This window comes from Netta rufina (genome assembly GCF_964035555.1).
Source record: "Netta rufina genome assembly, chromosome: 4".
NCBI lineage: Eukaryota > Metazoa > Chordata > Aves > Anseriformes > Anatidae > Netta > Netta rufina.
Genome location: NC_140127.1, coordinates 52,809,074 through 52,833,120, shown reverse-complemented (window position 1 = coordinate 52,833,120; position 24,047 = coordinate 52,809,074). Strand labels below are relative to the sequence as shown.

Sequence of the window (24,047 nt, the reverse complement as noted above, 5' to 3'; positions counted from 1 at the left end):
TGCAGCAGGGGAGGTTTAGGTTGGATATTAGGAAAATTTTCTTCACTGAAAGGGTTGTGAAGTAGGCTGCCCAGGGAGGTAGTTGAGTCAACATCCCTGGAGGGCTTCAAAGCACATGTAGATGTAGAACTTAGTGACATGGTTTAGTGGTGGACTTGTCAGTGCTAGGTTAAAGGTTGGACCAGATTATCTTGGGGGTCTTCTCCAACCTAAATGCTTCTCTGATTCTATGACAGACGTACACAAGTATATATGTATTTGCAGAATTAGAGCCTAGAAACAAATTCCATTGAAAATCTGAAAATGAAGGTAAAAGAGTGTTCTAGTAAAAGAAAATGTCATAATTCAGTGCAAACTTTGTTTTTTTGCAGAGGCAGCAAGCCTGTGACTTGCAGTTGCCCAATCAAGGACTGGAAGAATGCCACGTTCTAAAAGTAAATCGGTGTCTTTTCATGAGGATGTTACAAATGATACTTTTCACTTGAGTGAAATGAAAATTTCGGATGTAAAAGGATCTGCTGAGAAAAGAACAATGACTCTGATTGGGAAGAATGTCTGTCATGACTCTGTCTACATAAACGCCGCTAAGATTTTTCAAGGCATTCGTAATAAAAAACCTAAAGATAAGATGTTAGTGCGGTATGGCGATGACTCAGTATCTCCTGCGCTAACTTTTGAAGATGAGTATTCCCAGCGTGTGTCTTACGAACTAGCTTTCAATGCTCTGAAATGTAAGTACAAAACTTTTTTCAAAGAATTGCCAACAGAAGTGATGTAGCAGAGAAAAGTGTATAAAATCTAAGTGATTAGTTTCAGCTTGGCAGCAGAGATTTGGGTAAGTTTTTGCAAATGAAGTAGTAGGTTACTACTAGACGAATACTATCCCTCAAATATTTAAATATATCTAAGTGTTGGTAGTGTTTTGTGGAATCAAGCATTTAAAATCTGTTTTTTCATGTAAGGTAATTATGCGTAGAGTTGTTACTGTTTGTGGGTGAACTTGGCTTTAATTTTCACGATACAAACTTCCAGGCTTTTTTCTAGTAGTTGATAAGTTTTTATTTTTCTTGCATATAGTCTTGTATTTCATTGTATAACTTGAGAATATATATATTTTTTTTTTCAGATCAAGAGCTTCTTGAAGAAATACTGCTAGACAGTTGTGTTTACCCTTGTCAGTCAATAGTAAGTGAACATTTTTTTAAGGAAACATATTTTGTATTTTCTGAGTTGATGTAATCAGAATCTTTTCAGAGGATCCTGACTAGATGGTAGCCTGAGTCTGAAATATTGCTGTCTTTTTTTAGTTATTTGCCTTCATCTCGAAGCTACTAGATGAGTGTTGTACCCTGATGCTGGGAATTAAAAACTTCAAAGAAAGAAACTAGGAGAGTGAACCATAATGCTTACTGCAGTGTATTACCTGCTCTGTGATGTTGTCCGTGAGCCAGGAAAAGAATACTAGAGATTATGGTGCTCGACCAGGAAGTTTGACTCCTGGGTTGCGTGTATTTGTTGTTATGAGGCAGTTCAAACTCATGTGCCACTTCCCAGGAGCATCCTGAGTAGTCCTGCAGGCAAGGGTCCTTTTCTTCCTCTTAGTGTGATGCTGCCTGTTGAATGCAATGTGCAGCTTGTCCAGTCTTAGTGGGTATAACAGCAAGGCTGGCCCAAGTACAGAAATCAGGGTTTCTGAAGGGAAAACTTCTGGATTCTCTTTTGGTTTCCCATTGTTCTTATATTAAACATGCTTTCAGTAAAATAAATAACTTCCCTTTATGTTTTCCTTGCCACCTGTGTCCCCTTGTGAGAGGAGAGCATAGAGTAAACCCTACCAGACAAAAGAAAGCACTGAACCCAAGCGTAATTTCCTGGACAAACTGCATTGTGTACAACCATTGTACTTGTTCTGGCAACAGCAGGTCCAGCTTACTCTGTCATCATACTTCCCTGCTGTAATGAGAAAAGAAAATCTAGAGGTGGCTGAATAATCTGCTATTCCTTCTAGTTTAGTCTTTGATGCCTTTTGAAAATTACAAGATGAATTTGAACTGATGTTAATCACGAAGATTGATGTGAGTAGGCAAATGATCTAACACTAATGTTTGATTTTCAGCTTATGCTTGTAAGGAAATGAGACTTAGGTAATAACATGTTATGTTTCACGTGTGTCCCTAGTAACTTGAGTTTTCTAGCTTGTTTCAGTCATGTTTGTGAGAAAGTAAGATGCAACTGAAATTCTTGTAACTAGTGTCTTTAAGGAAATGCTGCCTTATTCCGACATTTAGACATGGGAAAGAAATTTTACATTTGTCCCAACTGCAGAGTTGTTTGAGCTCATGAGTTGCTATATATCAAAGAATCCTACAAGAGACAAATTGCTAGGAAGTTTTTGTTACCTTAGCTACTGAGGGAACTACTTTATGAGAAGAAAATAACTTGCAAGTTTAAATTCTGAGAACAGTTAAAGTTCTTAAGATATCCTACATTATCTGTGTGTATAAAGGATGTTTTTAAGTTCTGATAAGCTAAATAATATTATATTTTGTTGTTTTTAAATTTTTTTTGGTAGTTTACTAATTTTACGAATTCTTCATGAGGAATTATTTACATATTCTCAGAAAGAAGTGTTTCATTGGAGGTTTTTATGCTTCTTATGTGGGAGACTGCTGTCTGATATGGATCTCTTTGCAGAAGTAAGACAAGCTTTGTGCCATGTTCTTTATCCAGTTGTTTTTCTGTTGCAGCCAGATGAATTAACCAGCTTGCTTGTTGTGATGCTTTATGACCTCCAAGACCGAAAGTTTGAAGCACGAGAGATTTTTGATGAAGAGGAACCTGTAGCAGAAGTTAGGAAGATAGAACATTTTCTATACAGGTATGCATGCTAAGAATTTCTTTTTTTGTGTGTGTGTTACGTATTAGCAGAAACATAGATTTTTATAACCACTGCCTTTTTTTAATTTGTGAATATCACAGACGCCTTTCATCTTGAAATTTTGTGGACTTTGTTTTTAATTTTTGATGAGAAAGTGATTTGAAGGGAAAGTTTCATATTCTTATAGCTAAGAAAAATATTGCTAACAAACTATACTTCACTAGATTATTTTACTAGAAAAAAGTTACGTTATTGTGGAGTTGTGGAACTTTTTTTTTCATGCAATTTTAGGAAAGAAGAAATATTTAGTAAACATTCATATTTATGAAAGTAGCAGAGTTTAGAGCCTAAGTGTTGTGTAATGGAATAACATACATTTATTTAGCTATGCTGCTGTTTTGGAACTTTGATAATATGTATTTATTTTAAGTAATGACAGAAAAAAAACAATAGGTACAATAAACATTTTAAATAGTATTCAAGTATTTGTTTCCTAAGTCTGAAGAAATCAACTGGTATTTGGTAGACACAATTGTTTTGCTGCTAGCTACAGAGTAGCCCCAAAAGTTTATGAACATCCTAAATGCAAGGTATTCCTGCAAGGCAGTAAGCAATGTATCTTAATATTTGAAGTAGCTCACCAGTGATTTTTATTTGGTTTGAAGTATCGTGTATCGAGATTAGGCCTAAAGCTTTTAGGAGGAAAAGACCAGGAATATTTCATCTGACATTTCATGTAACGGAGAAGTTGTGGATGTCTCATCCCTAGAAGTGTCTAAGGCTGGGTTGGATCCCCATCCCCCTTTGAACAACCTGGTCTAGGGGAAAGTTTCCCGGCCCATGGCAGGGGGGTTGAAACTACCTGGTCTTTAAGGTCCTTTCCAACCCAAACCATTCTATGATTTTATGCTAACAAAACTGACTCCTGATTTCCATCATAATTCTATTGTTTCTGCATATGTTTAGAGGTCAGCTTTTTTCAGATGCTCATTCTGCAAATGCATGTGTTTATGTCATTAAATACCTAACAAAAATGTGGTTATATTCCACAGATTGCAGTTCTAATACATATTTGCCTTGTTCTTTTAAAGGTGAGAAAACTGACTTGTGGAGTCACTTGTCAGAATTCTAGTCCTGTGTGTATTCAAATAAAATAGTTTCAGCTATACCAGTATATAGTAAAATACCTCTATATATTTTCTATAACAGCTTGCAAAGCACAGTCTTGCTGTTGGTTTCTGAGCAAGACACTATTGTAATGGAATTGTTGCATGTCAGTAGTTGGTGCAAACATTGGTAGAAACGTATTAAACATGTGACTATGTTTTGTAGTTTTAGGATCAAATTGGCAGCTGCACTAGCAAGATATCGCATTAAACATGATGCTCTTTCAATTGAATACATCCTACCAGAAACCATACGGAAGCATGAACAAAGGGCTTCTGCTTTACCTTTGTGTGTTTGGATAAATACATTTAAGACCAGGTAACATCTTAAAAGTATCACATAACATTTTTTTTTTTTTTTTTTACATATGCCATCACATAGGTCCCATACACTTGTTTTGGAATTTCCAGGTTATATTATTACCAGGAACTTAAGTTTCTTGTAGTAAATGCTGCTTAGTACAGTAACATTGCCTTATGCTTTTTGGAAGTTTTTATATATTGCAGTAATGGTATTCATAAACTGTAAATGAAAGATAGAGCTTGTTATATTCTGTTGTTTTAGAAAGTTAAAAAGAACTATGTGGATGAAAAACTCTTAAAAAGTGGGTGTATTGCTGTAAGTGATAACATTGGCCAAGGGTGCAGAGACAGGTGCAATACTTAAAATTGGTGTTTATTCTGTAAGGGTAGCATAAATGTGCAATTAAAATACACTTTTAAAAATCATTAATCAGTGTATCACTCCATATGAACACTAGTGCTCCCAGTCCCATGGTGATAAGTTAAACCATACTGGGTTATTTTGTTATGCATTTTGTTATACAGATAATGCATTTTATCTTGTTTTAAACATTTTAATACTTTTGTTTTGGATCAGTGTTTTGTGCTTACATTACAGGCTTTTTAAGATAAAGGTGTTTTACACCAGTTGTAATTTTGTAAAGTTTAGCTAAGATTAGTCTGAAAGCTGCAGTGTTGGCTCTGCATTTAAAGTACTATATAAGTTTATAGCACTATCTAAAACTGCATTTCAACAAACAAGTCTTGGTGTATATACCTTTAAATCTTCATTATATTCGAATTTCAAACCTCAGCATTTCTAACTTCATTATGTTTACAGAAGGATTACTTCAGATATTAGCTGTTAAATTCATTGGTGAGCTGAACTACTTTGAAAGCAATTGAAAGAACCAAGCTATTTCAGCAGTAAATTTGCTAGAGGGTCTCCAGAGCACACGGACAGTTGAATATTGATGCTTTGAATCATCCTCTGGAGACACGTGCCTCTTTCTTAATTTCTGTTATCAGACTTACTCAGACTTAGTAACTTAAGTGTTTTGAAATGGAACTTAGATGTCTTAAATTGTGTGAATTCTCCTCCTGCATTAGGCAGTATTACAATTTTATGTTTTTATATTTGTTTGTGTGTTTAGTCTGTAAAAATATGTGTTTTAGATACACATGCAATAAATGTTTTACATGCCTGCAGAGGTGTGTGTACATACACATTAAAGAAATCAGTCTAAAGGCAACACCCACTAAGAAATCACTAAAGGCAACAATCCAGGTCATTGATATCAACGTGAATTATACTGCTTAAATAAGCACTGTATATTTAATGGTCAGGGCTGTATGTTAACAGCCTTCAAGATGTCATCAGAGATCTGAAGAATAAGGGATTCACAGAAGTTGAATCTGTGTCAGACTTCAACCGTTACACTTACTGTATGGACCAGCATTGCCACGATGTATTGTTTTTTCCTTCCTCTCTTAAAGAAGAACTGCTGAATTCAGATCTTTTTGCAGATTGCAAACTCTTATTACAGGTGAGTTGATGTCACCCTTGAGTGAGTGATACTAATCTGCAAACTAAAATAATATAATATTAGGATGAAGTCATGTATTGTGTGACTGTCCTATTCAGTTGTTCAGGCATAAACATGCTCTCAATAGGTCATGGAAGCAAATTCTGAATGTTACTATTTAAAAACTTTCAAAGTGAGGAAACAGAACCCTGAAAAGCTCCATTTCTCTGTAGTGGGACAAGGTGGTTCTTGACTGATGTGTATATAGAGATACTAATGTGAACTTAGTGCTGCTCTCCCACCCCTAACATAAGTGTTTGCCAGATTTTGTCCAAAAGTTTGCACGTGTGCTTCATATCTTCACTCTGCCATTTCAAGGAATTTGATAGAGATGTTTGACATATGTCACTTTTTCCTCTTCAGTATCTGTAGTGTGAGATGATTTACACGTGTTGTCTATACTTTCTGTGTGCAAATCTGTCTCTGTGTTGTCCGAACTTAAGCAAAATACTACTTTTTAATCTGTAAGTGCTTCATTTCGCCTATATCGCTCTCCTTCTGGAGCTGTGTGAATAGCTTTACTTTTCCTTGATAAGCTGCACCTGAGGATGAATTTTGCATGTTATGTACCATGTTTGTCTTTCCTGGAACTGTCATTAAGAGTCCCCTCTTAAGGGGATAATACGCACACATTTCTTTTCACGTATAGGTACTATGTTCTATTAAGCATTAAACTATTTAAATTTAGTGAGTGTGACTTCAGATGTTTGAGTTTGTATTTTTTTTTTTAAATCCTATATTAGCTATATCTGATTAATCTTTCTTCTCCCCTCTTTCCTGTTAGTCATGAAAACAGTGAAATAACTTCCTAATTTGGAAAAGGGTGGTACTGTGAGAAACCAAATTAGTTGGTCGTATTTAATTTTTTGTGTCATTATTTTGTAGGATAAGTCCCGCAGTCTTGCTGTACACTCTGTACAGGCGCTGCTGAATATGGATGGCGACGTTATAGTGGCTCATGTAGGTTCCCATCTGACCATCGCCCATATGTCAGCGCTGAGAAATCGCAGCATGTCCAGAGTTTTTGTTTGTGGTGTAAAATCTTCAGCAAAAGCAGATGAACTGAGGAGCTTGTTCAATCATATGGGATGTGAAAGTATGTGTTTAAACAGGTGATTTGCATAAGGTATTGTTATGTAGGTGTGATATCTCTATAGATGTGAGATCAGTATATGTTACATGTTTGTGATATCTATAAATACGATAATTCTATCAGAATTTAGTATCACTTGTTTGAGGGTTTGGGAGGGTAGTAACAACTTATTTTTTGTTACAAGGTGAACTGAGAACTCTTCATCTACACTCAAGCTAATCAAGTTTGCAGATTAATCATGTCATAGATTCAGACTCCTGATAGGTCATGGCGAAGTTCTCCACATAAGTAGTTAATATATTAATGGTTGGTGTCTGGGAACTTTGGAATCAGTGCATTTGGTGCCTTGGCTGTTGCTTTCAGGTTGATTTATACCTGTTTGTAAGAACGTTAATCCAAAATCCATGCATTCATCCAGCTTACTCAGAGGACGTGATCAGAACAGACCGTAACAAGACTGGCACCCCATTATCAGTCTCTTCAGTGAAGTCTGTAAGGCCTAATCCTTCTGGCTGTTTGAAATCAGCGGGACATACTTTAGAGGATCTGGTCTAGCAGGCTGTAGCTCTATGGCAATTTGTGGAACACCATTGTTTCTTCAACCTTACCACATTAAAATTAGGCAGGCTTGCCTTCTTGTGGAACCACCGAGTTTCCTCCCTCCCACTCTATTTTTGTTTTCTTTCAGATATTCAGTTGTTATATGAAGATTTTACTGAGATTCGACCAACAGATCCCAGACTTCAAAATGCGAAAGTGATTTTGTTGATACCACAATGCTCTGGACTGGGTTTCAGTAATCCAATAGATTTTATTTTAAGTGAACATGGAGGTAACTTTTGATACTTTTTTTAATAAACTTTTTCATTGTAATTTAAAAAAAAAAAACAAAAAACAACAACAAAAAAAAACCCACCCCTTTCCCTCAAAACTTCCTTTTAGAATTCTAACTACTATAAAACTTACATTACATGACTTGCATAAATCTGTGTGTATAATGGATTTCCACAGTAGTCTACTTGTACAGAAGAGAATAATGTAAAATCAATTACGATTTTTCTACATAAAATGAGTGGGAGTATATTTGGCCTAGCTTAGGATTCTCAATAAGAAAAAAAAAATCTTTCTGTGTGGCACTGAAGGATTAAGAGCATTTTGTAAAAGCAATTTCAAGTCAATAGTGTGAAGTTTGGGGTTGTTCTGGGTGGCAGCTTGTGTGTGTGTGTGTATCTATCTATCTATCTATATAAAGATATATTTATATATATATATAAATCTTTTCCTAAAGTAAAAAGACTATAGGCAGAAAAATATCATTCAATATACCAGTGAGTATACAGTTTTCCATTAATCACGTTCCTTTATTGACTTTATGTAAGTCTATTCATTGTCCAATTCTCATTAAACAGAAACAAAGAAGAGGCAGTAGTAATTAGAAGTAAACTTAAGAAAGAAAGAATTGTTTAGGTACTCCTTAGAATTGTAATTCATAAAGCCTACCTTCCCACTGCACCAGTAATGATAGTTTGTTACCAAAGCTTTTTCTGCTAAGAACTGAATTTTAAGACGCTACTAACAGGAGTATTAATAAATTTACAACTCTTTGTATTTAGATGCAGGATTGCTAAGAGACCTTTTACAAGGATCTGTGTCCAAGGATAAACTCTGTCGTCTTGCTGAGCGGCAGCTTACCGAGTTGATGCATGCAATGAGATGTGAGTGTGCTGCCTCTCGGGCTTCTGAGGACACCTGGTACTATCAGCTTCACTGTACTACAACCAGTTGTAGTATTGTTCAAGACATGCTGATTATTAACAGCAAGTGTGTAACCAAAAGCTCTAAATAATGATCTTCACAACACTAAGGATATTTCTGTGCTGTAATATTCACCAGCCATTAATACAATTATCTTCAGGTTTGTGTGGAGAATGGGCTGAGTCATACTTGGTTCTGACTCCTTCTTCATGCTGCTACTTTCTTCACCCCCTCCCATTAGCATCTATGTGAAAAGACTGGATGCAGCCCTGAATTTGTGCTGAAATCTGCAAATATTTGAAAAGGTTTTGATTATCCTCCTGCACATAGGTTTTTTAATACATGTCATTGGTAAAAGTGACATACATGCATAAGTTTTATGCTGCTTTTGGTTCATACTAAACCACTGCGTATAGGAAGAATTTTAGCACTTATTATTGTATATATATTTTTATTTTTGTAGTTAAAGTACAAGCTATTGTTTACTGCACTTCTTCGGTTTACCCAGAAGAGAATGAACTAGTAGTGAAAAAAGCACTGGAATCTGGTGTGGAAGGACATAAACTAAAACGATTTAGGTATGAAATGAGTGGTTCTGTCTATAATTCTTACCTTAGACTGTTCTGTCTCTTCTATTAGATTAACATTTACAATAGTTTTTTGCTGCCTCTGATTCTTATCCTTTTGATGCTATGCGAGTACTAAGTAGTACTCAACTTCTTCATCTATTGCTTTCACCCTGTAAGTAGCTTAAAGGAGAAAGAAGCTAGTTTAAGATAAAATGAGACTAGAAGTCAATGAGCCTGCTAGTGTGCTCTCAGCTTCTGACCTAGAATGATCAGTCCTAGGAAAAAGGAAAATGAGGAAGAAGGTAAGTCTTAAAATGAGAACATAATATAGAACGAGAACCTCTGCTGCTCAACAGTTTGTGCCTGTATTCAGATGAATGGACTCTTGAGGGGCGAACATGTTACGGTTACAGAGCATCCTGTGTAATCACAATGCAAATATATATAGATGAAGAAAGTATGTGTGTTTGTGTGCATACTGTATATGTAGTTAAAACATGTCAGCTGTCATCCTTGTCAGCTGAAGAAGTTGTTAGAAGTCTGATGGATGTTTTGATATTCCTTTTAGTCAGTTGCATAAATGCAGACAGTTGGTACTTGCTCGCACAAAGATAAAACAATTGATTACAGGACGCAGGTAGAGTTTTTGTTGCATGAGAGAATAATACTGTCTTTATTTATTTATTTATTTATTTAACTATCCTAGATTAAGCTAATGACTTGGCCATCCTGAGGAAAGGTACTGTGGTTCAAGACAACATTCAGTGTATTTACATTTTGTATGATTAAAATGTTAAATATTAACTATGACCAATCCAAAGACTTTAAAAAGAAAGATGTTACACGTGCTAAGATACAGTACAATAAAATGCATCTTTCTTTCAAGTCATTGGTAGAAAAGCTGGAAACTTTACTCCAAATGGTATGAAAGCAGGGCATGTCTTGTCAGTGGTGCTGTGCTAGTCCCAAAGTGTTTGTGGCCTCCTACTCTAAATTATTTTTTCCTTTAGGCTTTGAAATTCTGTTAGTCTGTCATTTCTTGAAGTCTATGCAGCTATTACTGCAGGTGAATTATGAGGACCTTGGAACACAAAGGTCTCTGAATTATTTGAACATAAATAGTACATAGTTTTGTTATATAAATAATGAATTTAATACTTATTAAAAAAAAAAACAAACAAAAAAAAACAGGATTTTTTTCATGAGCTTTGACTTTTTCAGGAAAAAATCCCTCACCCAAATTTTTCCCCAAAGTCAAAAACAGATCTATGTTTTACAGCAATGTTATGAAACTTGTCGTACCACCAAATTATACTTGTACTTTCAAATCTCAGATGGTAGGAAAGGGAAGGTGAAATTACATTAGAATTTTTGCAGACCTGAGCAAATTTGTGAGTGAAGACTGCTGGAACTTCATAAATGCCAACTCCAGAATCCTTCATAGTCACGCACAGATCTTGGACTTTTTCCATGCATAGTTGTTGCTGTAATAAAGCTGCTGGTAGCCAGTGTAAACAGAGCAGTAACAGAATGCCGTAAATAAAATACGTAGTGGGAAGATACTTGTCTTAAGGTGAAAGCTGGAGCTGTTTATTACTTATGACAGTTCCTTAGGCACCTTCCTTAGAATTAGCTAACGTTTGACTAAAATAATGCAGAATAGAATGAAAAACTGTCACATAACTACTGGCACCTGTGCTGGGAGTAGTGGCTGTGAGAGAAACAGGTTATCCCAATACAACACCCTGTGTGATCATCACACATCTACTTAGTACTAATTTGGTTTTCCAAGAAAATGGAGGACTCTCAGGAAACTCTCGGGCCAGTTGCACTTAATGTGTGTTAGGTGTTTTGGAATTATTCTGCGTTGCTGGAGTGGTGTCAAACAAAATGGTAAGGCCATGCTGGAGTTCGGGGTCAAACAGCCAGTCTTACGGCTGTGAAAATGTCAAGGGCATTTTCAAACGTGTACCCACTTTTCACACTGAGCTTTCTTTAAGGATATAGTTCATTGCAAAGGCTCTACCTTACATAAGAGTACACATTGCAAACAGGTGTATGGAGGAGAGACTCCAAACCATTCATGGCTTTTCTTTTGGCCATATCAAATTTAAGTTAAATTCTGCATTAATTTTCAGGGTCAGCTCATCCATTAAATAGACTCATGGTAACAGTGACCTGTATATAGCAATCAGACTAAGGATTAGCATTTTAGCATTTGGTGGTTAATATGGTTGAGTTCTCATGTTTGTCTTGAGTTGCCTTTTTGTTTTTTTGTTGTTGTTTTAAAGTGAAAATAGGCTTCATAAAACTGTCATTGCAAGATATAATTTGGAAATTGCTCTTAATATATCATTTACCCTCTTTTATATCCTTAAATAATATCTATTGGTCATTTCTTTATTTTCTGTAGGCTTATTCCTCCTGTTTTTCCTACATGCTCCAATCCAGAGTCCTGCACTGACTTCTTTTTCAGAACAGAACTATCAGAAATTTCCAGTGGCTGTTTCCTAGCTATTATAGCAAGAGAGGTAAGCTAAGAAAATTACAATTTAAAAGCGCTACACAGAAAAAGAATATTGTCATTTTCCACAAAAGAATATATAAAATGGAACAGTTTAAAAATACACGTGCACACACACACACACACACAAAAACCTTGCTCATCTCTGGATGTCTCAAAAAGACCGAATATCAGGGGAGCAATGCTGCAGATTTTCTAGAGATAATTGAAATGTGCAACTCCTAGGGTTTTATGTTTAGCACAGCTTTCCAACATGCTTTTTATGTCAGAGCAGTTTGTGGTCAGAGCAGTCGCTTAATCTAGGTCTGTGTGAGGAACAGTTTTAGAGGAAATACACTGTTGTCACACCTTGGAATAGAATATGCAGTTTGATTGAGAATCGTGATAAATGGTGTCTAGGGAAGTTATACGTTAGGTCTGTATGTATCACCAAGCTTTGCCAGTATCAAAGCAGGCAATGTCAGCAGTAGGGATTAAAACTTCATTATAATTTTACTAAAATAGGTATGAATGTTTCTTTCCAAAACTAAGGCATATGCAGATCTGGGTTGAAAAGCAGAAGGCTTTTGCTGGCTAAATGTAAAAGTCTGAGGAAAGGCCTTGCAGGGATGGTTTGTACCCCTTAGCATCAAGCTTTTCATCTTGTGGCTGAGGAAAGTTGGACTTTCTTCACCAAAAGAAGAAAGCAGGAGGAGCTAATTAGAAATTCCACTGAAAATTAAAGATACGAGATCTTATTTGGTTATTTGTATCACTTTCTGTCATACTCCCAATTCCAGTGCTTGAAAGAAGCTTGTGTGTCCTGGGGAGAATTAAAAGGGGAATATTTTTTGAGAGTAAGAGGATCACACTTGAAAAGCCTTTCAGGTTATCTATTATTGACCTCTTTCTTTTCCATATAGAATATTTTCAAACCTGGCTTTCTGAGCTAGTAAGTTTTAGTTAATCATGGTGTGTACATATGTCTACCCTATTCTCTCCAATCAGAGAAAGAAACACTTGTTTTAGGTAATTGATTTGAACCATTTTTCAGTGAAACTCTACTGCACAGAACCAATTGCTCCTAATTCCATCAGTGATCAGATCTTAGGAGACTCTAGAAATTGGGGTTTTCTAACAAAACTTACCCTGAAAAGTTAAACTGCAGCCTCTGTTTTTCAGGTATCTACCCTTTTTGTGTAGTTTTAAATGATTTCTTCCCCCTTGCTTCTCTTCCAGTGTTTGGCTATTGACCTAGTTCCTAGTTAATATAGTTTGCGTTCTTTGCTTATGTATTATGAACAGAGATTTTCAGTATCGTGAAAATCAGTCATGCTTGACATTATTATTAATAATTCTGTAATTTAGTAATTATTTCTCTCTCACACACAGTGTTATAGATATGTTACAAAGCAAATCAATAAGGGAGATGCATTAAAAAGTCCAGAATTCATTTCTACTTTTCAGGGCAAAGTCTGTGAAGAGCAACTGTGCAGATACCACTTTATCCAACAGCCATATTATTTATTTCTTGAATAAATAGTTACTGTTTATCAAATGTGACTGAAGTATTTCTGCTAGAGTCTGCCATACTTTTCTTGTGGGTAAATTCTGAGGAATCGGATCAATGTGATGAGTTTACAGCTGTGGCGTAGATGTATTATTGTTTCCTTTGAAATTTTCAGAAAGATTCTTCTGAAAATGTGTCCGTTCAAGACATTTTGGCTCGTGCTGCATCTAAAGGACTACTGGGCAGCACTGCAGAAGAAACAAAGGACGATGAAAAAAAGCAATGGAAAGTGACAGAACATGGAAATGGTGTTACTGCTAGTGGTACAAAGCCAGGGAGGGCTGAGTTCCATCACCATAAAGTTCCATCACCATCTAATATTAATACTGCAGTTTCAGTATCTAAAGCAGTAACTAAACTGAGAAAAAAGAACGTCAGCCAACCAGTCAGTTATGTTCAACTGAAGAAACCTGTCAGCCCAGCTGCAGGCACAGGTCTTCCTCGAGTGCTGAAACACACAGCTCATTTGCCATCCATTGGCAAGGTGCACGGAAGACAGATGCTCGCCAGAAAGGCGCGCGCAGAACGTAAGAAGGTTGTGTTGAAGCCTGTGGAAATTGTTTTTCCTCCAGTGATATCACCATATGGACGTCCCCAACCCGGGATGCCAACTTCCAGTTCCTATTTTGATCGGACTGGAGCAAAGAGCATGAGTGACAGGGCGCTTCCACCACCTCTGCCTAAAAGTGGTCAAACCAACCGTGCTAAGGAATCGGCCGTGGCTTTAAGGGTCCTTAAACTTTCCTCCAGATTTACAGAAAAGGTAAGGATTCCTGAATATATTCATTTACACACTTACATTACAGTTTATCATTATTCAGGATAATCTAGCTATGGGAAACATACTATGGGATACCTGGATGGAAATAGCCATGTTAATCACGTAAAATCTGTAATTACATTTTAAAGTGAATGCAGTCTAGATGTATAAGTCTGGTAGACCACTGGGGGAGTGAGGTAAAAAAATACTACAGCTTCTTGCTCTACACTTTAAAATGACAAGTTAAAGCATAGCTTTCTTTTTCCCTATGACCTGCATACATCTGTATGAACATTTAATATATATTCACATATTTGAGTGAACCTACATTTAGTAAATGATTGATTGTGTTTACAAGTGCTAGAAAACATTTTTGTAAATTACGTTTTAGACTGTGACACATGGAAACTAAGCCTTGCACAGTAAGCCAGGTAGCTCAGCTATATTTCTGACTGGGTGTGAAATTTTGTACAGCACCTGGCCAAACACATGGTTTGCTTTCTAATACTTATTCCTTCAATTTTTACCCCCAAGTGCTTAAAAACTATCATCAGTGGAAACTAGATAGTCTGATACTAAAAATAATGAATAGTCATAATAATGTAATGTCAGACAATGCCACGACTCATCTGAGTTGAAAAGAGGCGTTACTGTCAAAGTAGGTTATTTTTATAAATAGTATTGCTAATCATCTGAATAATGACTAAGCACAGAGTAGTTTGTCTTTCTTTAGAAATTAGCTGTGGGATTCTAACCTGCTCCCTGCTGCAAGCAAACGAAGAGTAACTGGTAAATACCTACACTTGTTTTATAGTCTGAGCATAGCATGAAAGGGACACACACTTTTAATAACTGATTTATTGTTAAATGTGGCAATGTAAGTATGAAAATGGCAAACTGACAAAACGACTGTAAGAGGTAATTTGGGGATTGTTAGGATTTAGACCTATCCAGAGAAAATGTTTTAACACTTGTATGTTTTCCCTTAGCACCAGTCAATGTAGCTGGATGAGCTTTAGGAAAAAAGGATGTATTACACCACCAGTGTAGACAGCTGCCTCGTGTTCATCACGTAAATATCAGTGCCTCACCAAATCAGTGAACACTTCTCTTAGTGTTTTTAATCCTCACCAGCTGTTGTACTTAATCATCACTCACCTGCTGTATATCCTTGTGTACCCGTGCTCCTTACCCGTTCCAAGAAAAGGATAAGCTCTGTTTCTGGAGAAACTCTAAGGATGTATCTAGACCTGTGTGCTTCTAATGGATAGAACTGAAAAGAAATCCCCATTTTGTTTCAAAACCATCTTAAAGGAGGATTCAACGCTAGACAAAAGGAAAGGAAAGTAAGGAGTGTTTTTTTTTTTTAAATACTGTTGTTAAATGCCTTAAAAACAACAGATTTTGTAGTTACAGAAATGAACTCAAATTAAAAAAATATATGTATCAAAATCGGTGTCACTCATTTATTAGTTGTCATTGAAATGACTTCAAGATGAACACACACTTGTCTGATGACAGCTATGCAGGGCTACTTACATAACAAACATCACGGTGTTCCACCATTGGCCTTATCTTGCTTGGCGAGGTTCGAGTCTCTGAAACGTTGTGGAGGCTAAACCAGTTATGAACTTAACAAAAATATCAAAGAGCCCTAGTGAAGAACTTGATTGTGCAGGTCACCAGCTTACTCTGCAAGCACCAAACATCGCATGGTGGCGATATCTAGGGCTAACTTTAGCTGTCTTGTAGATAGAAGCCTGAGTACTCAAACACTTTAAAAGTTATTTTTTTACAGTAACATTGTATCTTTCATAACTAAGTGGCAGAAAACTAGTTGCATATTTGTAACTTTCATCTAGAAACTGTTAATTCAGCTTTCCAGATACAAAAAGCTCCATTGACTCTAAACAACCAGTATGTTTTTCCCTCCCAATTTGAAAAAAAAAAAAAAAAAAGAATTTCCCAGTTCCATGGCCCAGTAACAGTTGAGACAATCATTTTATGCAGCTAAATTTATTCTCAGAACAAATTACATTTAAATGTGCAGAAGTGGTCAACAGCAGGGAAAATTATCCTTTTCAGTGTCAATTCGGTGCTTTGTGCAAGACTGAGCTCTGCTAATAAACAGTGGCTGTTTCCTTCTTTCTTAATGCTGTTAAAATAAATCCAGCTTACTTCTGGTGATTGTACAGCACAAGTTTTAGTAACGTACTGACCTGCCTGAGGAAGGAATCACGGCATTACTGGTAACGCTGTAAAGGCTGAGCCCCGATTAGCTGCTGAAATAAAGTTCTGTTTTCTGTGGGTGCTTTACTAACAATTTTAGATCCCTAATCAAACAATGACCTATGAAATGCTTGATAAAATTAAAAGGGATGTTGAACTCTCAGTAAATTACACAGAACTGGCCTAAGCTATTAGATACTCCCCAGCTTTTCTTCCTATCACAGAGGGGCCTCTTGTTTCAAGAGGTAGAGGTGGCTCTGCACATAATGTTTATCACTAAGAACTCATTTTATTGTGAGCGGATTCTATGCCCCTTCCATGCAATTTTTGTTACTCCCACTTAACCCCCTGTAGGTGGCCTCTGTGGCCTTACATCTCCCGCATCCCATTTTCCCCCTTCAAATGAAAGTAAGTGGCTTAAATAAAACCTACAGCCAGCACTGCAGATTTCAAAAGAAAGGCTTTTATCTCTAGTTTCCGACTGTGAATATAAATCTCCTTGCTTCTGCAAGGGAGCACATTAATGACATGACTGACATGTGATACTTACCTCTAACTTACTACTTGCATTGAAAAAATTAAGAAATTAGCTTTGCTTTACATGATTTTTCTACAGGCTTCAATAAAAATGTGACTACAAATAATTACAAGGCTTGCCTTTTTTAGGCAACCTATAGTATACAGAGTAGAGAATGTTACAAGATCACGTCCAGTAAAGACAATACATCAACATAATAATGCAGAATATTTCAGTAAAAATAGAATAAATAAAATAAAAATATTTTAAGCTGTATTTAACAGGTTAATTTAAAATATGGCATCAGACGTACAAGGCATACTGAACATGGCTGCCTGCCTACAGAATCACTAGGTATTATAAAAAAATGCATAGATAACTGAAGGGTTGCTAGAACATCAACTAAAACAGTGACAATTACTCAAACGCACGTATGGCATACATACATTTTTGGCCATGGTAAAAGTGTCTTGATAGATTGTTTAACAAAAGGTAATGGGCTTTGCAAAATAGTTCTGATTCTGCAAACACCTGGGTGTGTTTAATTTTTTGGAAAATAAGGAGTTCTGCTGCAGCAAAAGGGCCAAATGTATTCAGACTATTTGGCACACTGCTTAAATATTTGCAAAATCAACAGCATTTTGGTAACGGACACAAAACTCAAAACATGTATTGGCAAGTGACTACAGCTTTTCAAATACCTGTCTTCTCCTTCAGCCCTTCCTGCAGCTGCACATTTTGCTAGTGAAAGCTAACTAGATGTTCTAGCCTTGATGACATGGATGTGTAAAGGTTCTTCGCCCAGGTTCTTACCTTTACACTGCTGTTTCCTAAGTGGGGGTTTAGTTTAAACACAGAGTCTGTATCTCTCTTGGGGAGACTCAGCACTGTGTAGGTACAACTACCAAACTGGATTATACTGCTTAAAATTCTTTGTAGAACAGCTGCAAATCCAAATCCTGAATGGGGTGGGTTTGCCTTCCATCACCTCCAGCTTTCCCTGCCTGCTTGGCATAACCTGTCATCCGCACAGCCAAGTAGCCAACTGGATCACATTCAGAGACCTGGCTGATTTCTCTAAGTTTCTTCACATTAGGCTGATCTGACTTCTCTTCCAACTGTATGAACAACAGATCTGGTCCAAAGGAGGCAGCAGGAAGGGAAAGAATTGCTCCACTGCCATGGGTACAGACTCCCTGTCATGCAGAGATCAGAGGAGGCTCAGCTCCTCCAGTTTAGATGTCCACAGTTGCATAGCTAGCCTTCACCTACACCTGCTCATACCTTAGGCTGAGTTTACTCTAATAGTTCTACGAAATTTTCCATGCAGAAATGTCTTGAATCATAATTATTTTCCCCTTTATTCTCAATTTGCTTTTCCCAGGTATTGCTGTTGATTTCTTCCAATATGAAAAAAAAATAAAATTATTTGTTTAGAACAATCTAGTAGAGTAAAATAAAAAGTCCTTGTAAAAAACAGCATTGGCAATGTTCTTTTAGAATTACGTTGTGACCAAATTTACAGACTTCAGAGACAGATACAGTTTGGAACATACCTGTAAGTGGAGGCAAAACATTTTTAATGCTAGTTTAAAATGTCTTCAATTTTCCATTTCCAAAATTTGTACCAACCTGCAGGTCTAAAGAGAAGATGGCGAAGGGAGAAACTAAAGATATGTAACTGCAGTTGAAGATTAGCATTAAGTACAATTTCAAGGGGCAATACTGTGCCAACTTTGTAAGGATCTGCACTACTGTGTGGATCAAGGCAATTACAGGAGGCCTTTGGAGCAAAAGCATTGAAATTAAGTTGTCCCACTTGAAGCACTGCCCTGTTAGAAAACATCTCTCACATTATTCTGTCACAGAGCATTAAAAGTAAAAGAAATTTCATTGAATTGTGCAAATAAAAAATATGATTGTTCTTTTTGTGACAGCCTAAGTATTCAGCAACAAACTGAAGGGAAGGGGGAGTTGTGCAACCAGAAAATTAATTAAACATACAATCAAATACTCATATGGAAAAGATAGGCAACATTTTAGTCTCTGTAAGAGTTTTAAGAGGGTAAAACTACCAATTCTTTCTTATTCCTGGTTGGTATGAGCTCTGTGTGGAACAAATTGTATTTTTGATGGATTAATGACAGATTCGGGACAATGAGTTTAACTGCCAACATTTGCATTTATATGTTTAAAAATGAAAAGCTTCAGTGGGTCACCCTGTACTCAATTACTGAAAACACTCCTTGATTTTTCAGCATTGGTTTGGTATCAGACATGATTCTTCTTTACAACCATAATGTAGAAACAGGCGATCAAATGACGCAATGATTCAAAAGCACGTCAGGGAGATGCTGCAGTGATTGCTAGACCAATGCTGACAAACAATTTAAAACTAACAGGTGTAGTTCAGTAAAAAATAAAACTTGGTATTTAATCTACAGTAATTCAACGGCAGCTGATCCTTGGTACCTACTCCAGTGTTGAAAACCGAGCAAAGTGCGGTAGGATTTAAGATTGGTTTGTGGCAAATCCAGCTCGGGACGGTGAACCTATCAACTCTGGCATCACTCATTCCAAGGACTTTAGCATGAGTTCACTGGGAAGGACGTGGCCATATTCTTTTTTTGTGTGAGTTTCGGTAATGTTCATGTATTTACAGTCAAGCAGACCTTCCATTGCTCATGGTGTAACTCACTGACAGCAAAAAATTATTCATGCTTCTTTTCATATCACACGATGGTGGCAAGAACGAGAGAACATGCTTGTCTAACATTGTTTTGATAAGGATAAATTCTCTGAAGACAAAGCATCAGCAATTTGAAATGGAAGGCCAAACGTTGTCAGTTCATTTTCCTTAGTGTAGCTACTGTTATCTGCAGTTAAACGTTAGGAGAATCTTCTCTTGTATGCAGCTAGGGCATCTCGGTGACGGGGCGTTTCTGTTTCAAAGTGTCAATGAGGGATAACACTCCTCTTTTTACGTTAGTTGTAACTCTTCTTGTCACCGAATCTGCAGGAGGTGGGGGTGGCCGAACTTTCTGTGAAGGTGGTCTGGCTACTAAGCACTTCTGATACCGTAACTGCAACAGAGCAAAAGCATTCTGCAATCCTCACTGTGTCCAACACTTTCAGAGCATTTAAAATACATTTTTAATATTTTCTCATGAAATACAGTCAAACCTCCATTTTAACTGTGACAAACAACCCTACTGAAGTCAATGGGACGTGAGTCTGTCAGTCTCTTCTTTAGCACATGACGGATGTGCTATACTAAGTCATAGGAACAACCCTTTGTAAATTGAAAAATAAGTTTTCTGGATTCATCTGTTCTTGAACAGGAATTATTTTTCAGTGCACTGTCACTGCATTGTATAACACAGCTCTAAGCACAGTGTTTTTCCAGCACTAGGTAACTTCTGTAACAAAGGAAGAGATCTCTACCTTACACAGGTGTTGAAACACTGGTGGAGGTAAGACGTTAAAGGGGCATTGCTCACTAAATTGACATTTCAAACTCATTAAATAGATCAGAATCCCAATTACTAGCTTTGTGTGTTCCTTCTATCTCAGAAAATTAATATAATTGCAAATTTGGAAATACGTTTATTGAGGTAGCGGAAAATCTTACGTACTGTTAGGTGCCTTTTGAAGGTCACTTACCATACAAGCAGCCTGAACAGCTTCTGATACGTTGGCTGCATTTGGCTCACACCAAAAAACATGGCACTCAAAATGCTGGTTTCCTGTATCCATAATGAAGGCGAATGTGTGAACATCCTTGCCGACTCCCATGAAGGACAGGAACCGTACACGACATTCCACCATGATTTCCTCTTCATTCTGGTTATGAATGAAACGAGTGTGCATTACTATGGGATATTTTACAGAACTTTACTTCCAACTTTAGATTGAATAAACAGGGAGGGAACACTGATGCAGTACTGTGGAGTTCCTTTCATCTATCTACGTATACCCGGTGTCCAAAGGCCTGTGCTGGATCTCTCCTCGGCTATCAGCAGAACACAAGGGCTTTGAGCATCACCACTGAGCACCTTGTGCATCTTTAAGTACTGCATGTTTAAAACTGATGTAGTAGTAATTTTGTGAAGAATGCATGGCTATTGTGACTTCAAAAGATATTCCCCTATCACTGCTGTATAGAAATGTTGCTTTAGCATGTCATCAACAGATGTAGATAAAAGGACAGGATGTGAAACAAATTGTAGTATTACCTTTGGCTTCAATACCAAGAATAAAGTTGGATTGCTGCTTAGGGCTTATCCTGCAATATTTTAGGCTCAAAACTTCTAGAAAGGATAACACTGAATTTAAGTATCTAATGAATACTTATAATTTATATTTCTGAGAATATGCTTGGAATGGTAAATAAAGCCAAAGCTGAAACAAGCAGTAACAGCCTCTATAAAACACATATGTGTGCAGACTCACAGCCCTGGAAAGAAATAAAATGTAAAGTAAGTAAATGAATTCTAGTAAAAACGAACACTTTCTTCTAGAGCTTGTATGTTCCTGGCTTTCAACACTCATGTTAAATATGTTTTAAACAAGACAGTCTGCCTTACTCTTTCATTGATGACTGTGACAGTAGCGTCAGCAACATTCATGGTAACTGGCATCCAGTCCTCCTGGCTAGAGGAAGCCATCAGACTTTCAATAGCACTGTTCAGAGTATCCATCCCTGAAACAGAAGAAAATGCATGTAAGTGAACAGTAACAATTCTATTTGCACATAGGAGTACAGAAAACACATTGTTTTGGAATCATTAAAAAGAATTTGATGATGGGTTGTGAAGTTAGTTTTCTTCATCTGCAAAAGCAAAACAGGTGCCTCTGGCTTAGAAAAAAATGTGTTTAGCTGCTGCACCATTTCAGTTCTCTAAGGCCCTTCCCATTAGTAGAAGAGCTCATATTCAGAGAAAGCAGTATAAAGAAAATGCTTTCTTAGCAGCTCCCAAAATACCCTGGTTGCAAAACACACATTTACATGAAGTGTTGAACATTAAGACATCTTCAAGTCTGGCTGTTATGACTGATGTTCAAGAAGTGCTACCCTTTGAAAATCATGCATTTACACTTGGCGAGCCAGAATCCAGTCCTTAGAGTTTATGGAAGTTACCTTTGAAGTCAGAAGTCACAGTGGTACATACCCACAGGTTTAGCTACAGGCAGCATGCCCAGGTACTGGACGTGGAACTTCTGCACCAGTTCTGTCTTTGGTGTTGGGAAATCTACTGCATGGGAACAAAGATAGATTTCTGTTTATCACTACTCACGGCTGGGAAAAAGACTTTTATTTCATCAATAACATAAAATAGTTTACCTAGTCATTATACTCTGCAGATATTGTATTGATTAAAACAAATCGACACTTCCTCTGACAATAATAATGACAAATAATTTCTAAGAGAATTAGAATGTTGCATCATCTAATTCTTCACTTCAATTCTTCTTCATTTATGCTAAAAATAGGGTCACATTGTATTGCTGACACATTAAAAAAAAACAACAAGGAATATAAATGAACATGCCTCTGAGATATACAGACCTGAGTTTCATTGCATAACCATGTAAAGTCTGGAAACTGTTTTAATACCATCCCTGTTAATGTGTTAAGCACAGGCTACAAGTAATCAATACTTCTGCCTGAGCAGAAAATTACACATGTTGATGGATTAAGGGTAAGCTCTTTAGTATGAACTGGTGGATCTAAAAGCATGTATTTTCTTGTAAGCTCGCACATAGTACATTTGTTCTCCGGGAATACTTTCAAAACAGCAGCTATTCAGCTAGAACCAACAAAGGCATGCAAAGGCAACTTGCTTTTACCATACAGTAGAGTGTGTAAAGAAGACCCTTAGGTTGGATGGCAACCCACTTGCATCTCTTGCCTTGGAAGCTGCTAAAATTGATGATAAAACCTAGGGGGAGGTGTCCTACAGCTCCTCTGAATCTATGTGGTTAACTGGAGCGTAGTGTGCTCTTAGGGCATATTTGGCCAATTTGTGCAGTCTAAAGTCAGGAGTATTTTGATGTGAGCAGGATATACGTGCAAGTAGCCATAAGTAAGATTTTGTGTTTGCAAAATTCCTATTTTGGAATGCACAAGCTGTCATGACTGCATTACTATAAACATGACCAAGAATTAGAAATGTTTCATACAATACCAGCTTACCAGATTCAGTAGTTAAAACAGGATTACACTCCCAAACTTTCCACCCATTTTGGTCAAAAGCAGCAGCAGAAATGAAACATATCTAAAATACCACAATCCCAAGGATTTGAGCTGTAATGTATAGTACCTTGCAGAGGAACATCAAGGGTGACGTTACTCCTCTCTTGTAGTGAGCTGCAAGCCATAGCTTTAGCATTCTTCCGTTCAGCCATAATCTGAGTAAGACAGTGATAACGTGACATTTTTTCAAAAATGTAGTGCAGTAGTATCTCCAAGTATAACTTTACTCCTATTACAACCCTCATTCCAGAAATTAGTCAGGAATTACATAACTAAACAGGTTATACTTTGTAAAGAACTTTAATTTGCTGCCAGTTTATTCACCATTCTTTATCTACATTACGAGCCTAAGAGACGCCCAAGCCTAGGTGAGAGACAAATGGAAGAGGAAAATAAATAAATTAAAAAAAACACAGCCCTTTTTATCAACAGAAAAATTGCAGGGAGGAGTAACAAAGCAAGAAATATAAATATTTAATGTACAAAGAAGTGTGTTCATAATTTATGTTCCTCTGATCTATCTTCTGCTACGTGTCATTTTTTCCTCCATTTTTATGTTTCTTCTGGAATTAAAAATCCCACGCAAAATGGAACGTGTTCCTCCCCAAAATGTACAATACTAGCACTAGACGAAAACACTTCAAAATAGGCACTTTGGATGATTATTCCCTAAAAATGTGTGACTGAGGAGGGACCCAGGGAAGCTAAAGGAGGTTTTCCAAAGCTCATGTATGAAACGTTTTTATCTACTTCTTCACACTGATGACTATCAATTGTAATTAAGCTACAGAGATAACTAGTGTTCCAGCAGGCAACGCTTGGTCGGAAGATACTTCTGGCAAACTTCTTTCTTTTTTTTCCTTCTAGGTTTCATATTTGGAAG

General features: G+C 36.8%; 2 protein-coding genes across 3 annotated transcripts in view; one reads left to right on the top strand and one right to left on the bottom strand.

Moving 5' to 3' along the window:
- Positions 1–418: 418 nt before the first annotated feature.
- On the top strand, positions 419–15,174 carry NSUN7 (NOP2/Sun RNA methyltransferase family member 7; the record flags this gene model as incomplete). The annotated part of the gene is made up of 12 exons (XM_084286525.1): positions 419–731; positions 1,127–1,185; positions 2,748–2,878; positions 4,211–4,363; positions 5,690–5,873; positions 6,798–7,008; positions 7,694–7,837; positions 8,619–8,720; positions 9,224–9,338; positions 11,743–11,860; positions 13,518–13,665; positions 15,152–15,174. The coding sequence occupies 12 exons, from the start codon at positions 419–421 to the stop codon at positions 15,172–15,174; spliced, it is 1,701 nt and encodes a 566-aa protein (XP_084142651.1).
- A 1,008-nt stretch (positions 15,175–16,182) lies between these two features.
- APBB2 (amyloid beta precursor protein binding family B member 2) overlaps positions 16,183–24,047 on the bottom strand; it is a 143,701-nt gene continuing 135,836 nt past the window's right edge. For both annotated transcript variants that reach the window (XM_084285687.1, XM_084285686.1), the window contains 5 exons: positions 23,232–23,319; positions 22,080–22,163; positions 21,495–21,610; positions 20,572–20,751; positions 16,183–19,991 (listed from right to left, as the gene is read on the bottom strand). In XM_084285687.1, the coding sequence (XP_084141813.1) occupies positions 19,824–19,991; positions 20,572–20,751; positions 21,495–21,610; positions 22,080–22,163; positions 23,232–23,319 (636 nt within the window). In that variant the 3' untranslated portion in view covers positions 16,183–19,823. The remainder of the gene's footprint in view (positions 19,992–20,571; positions 20,752–21,494; positions 21,611–22,079; positions 22,164–23,231; positions 23,320–24,047) is intronic.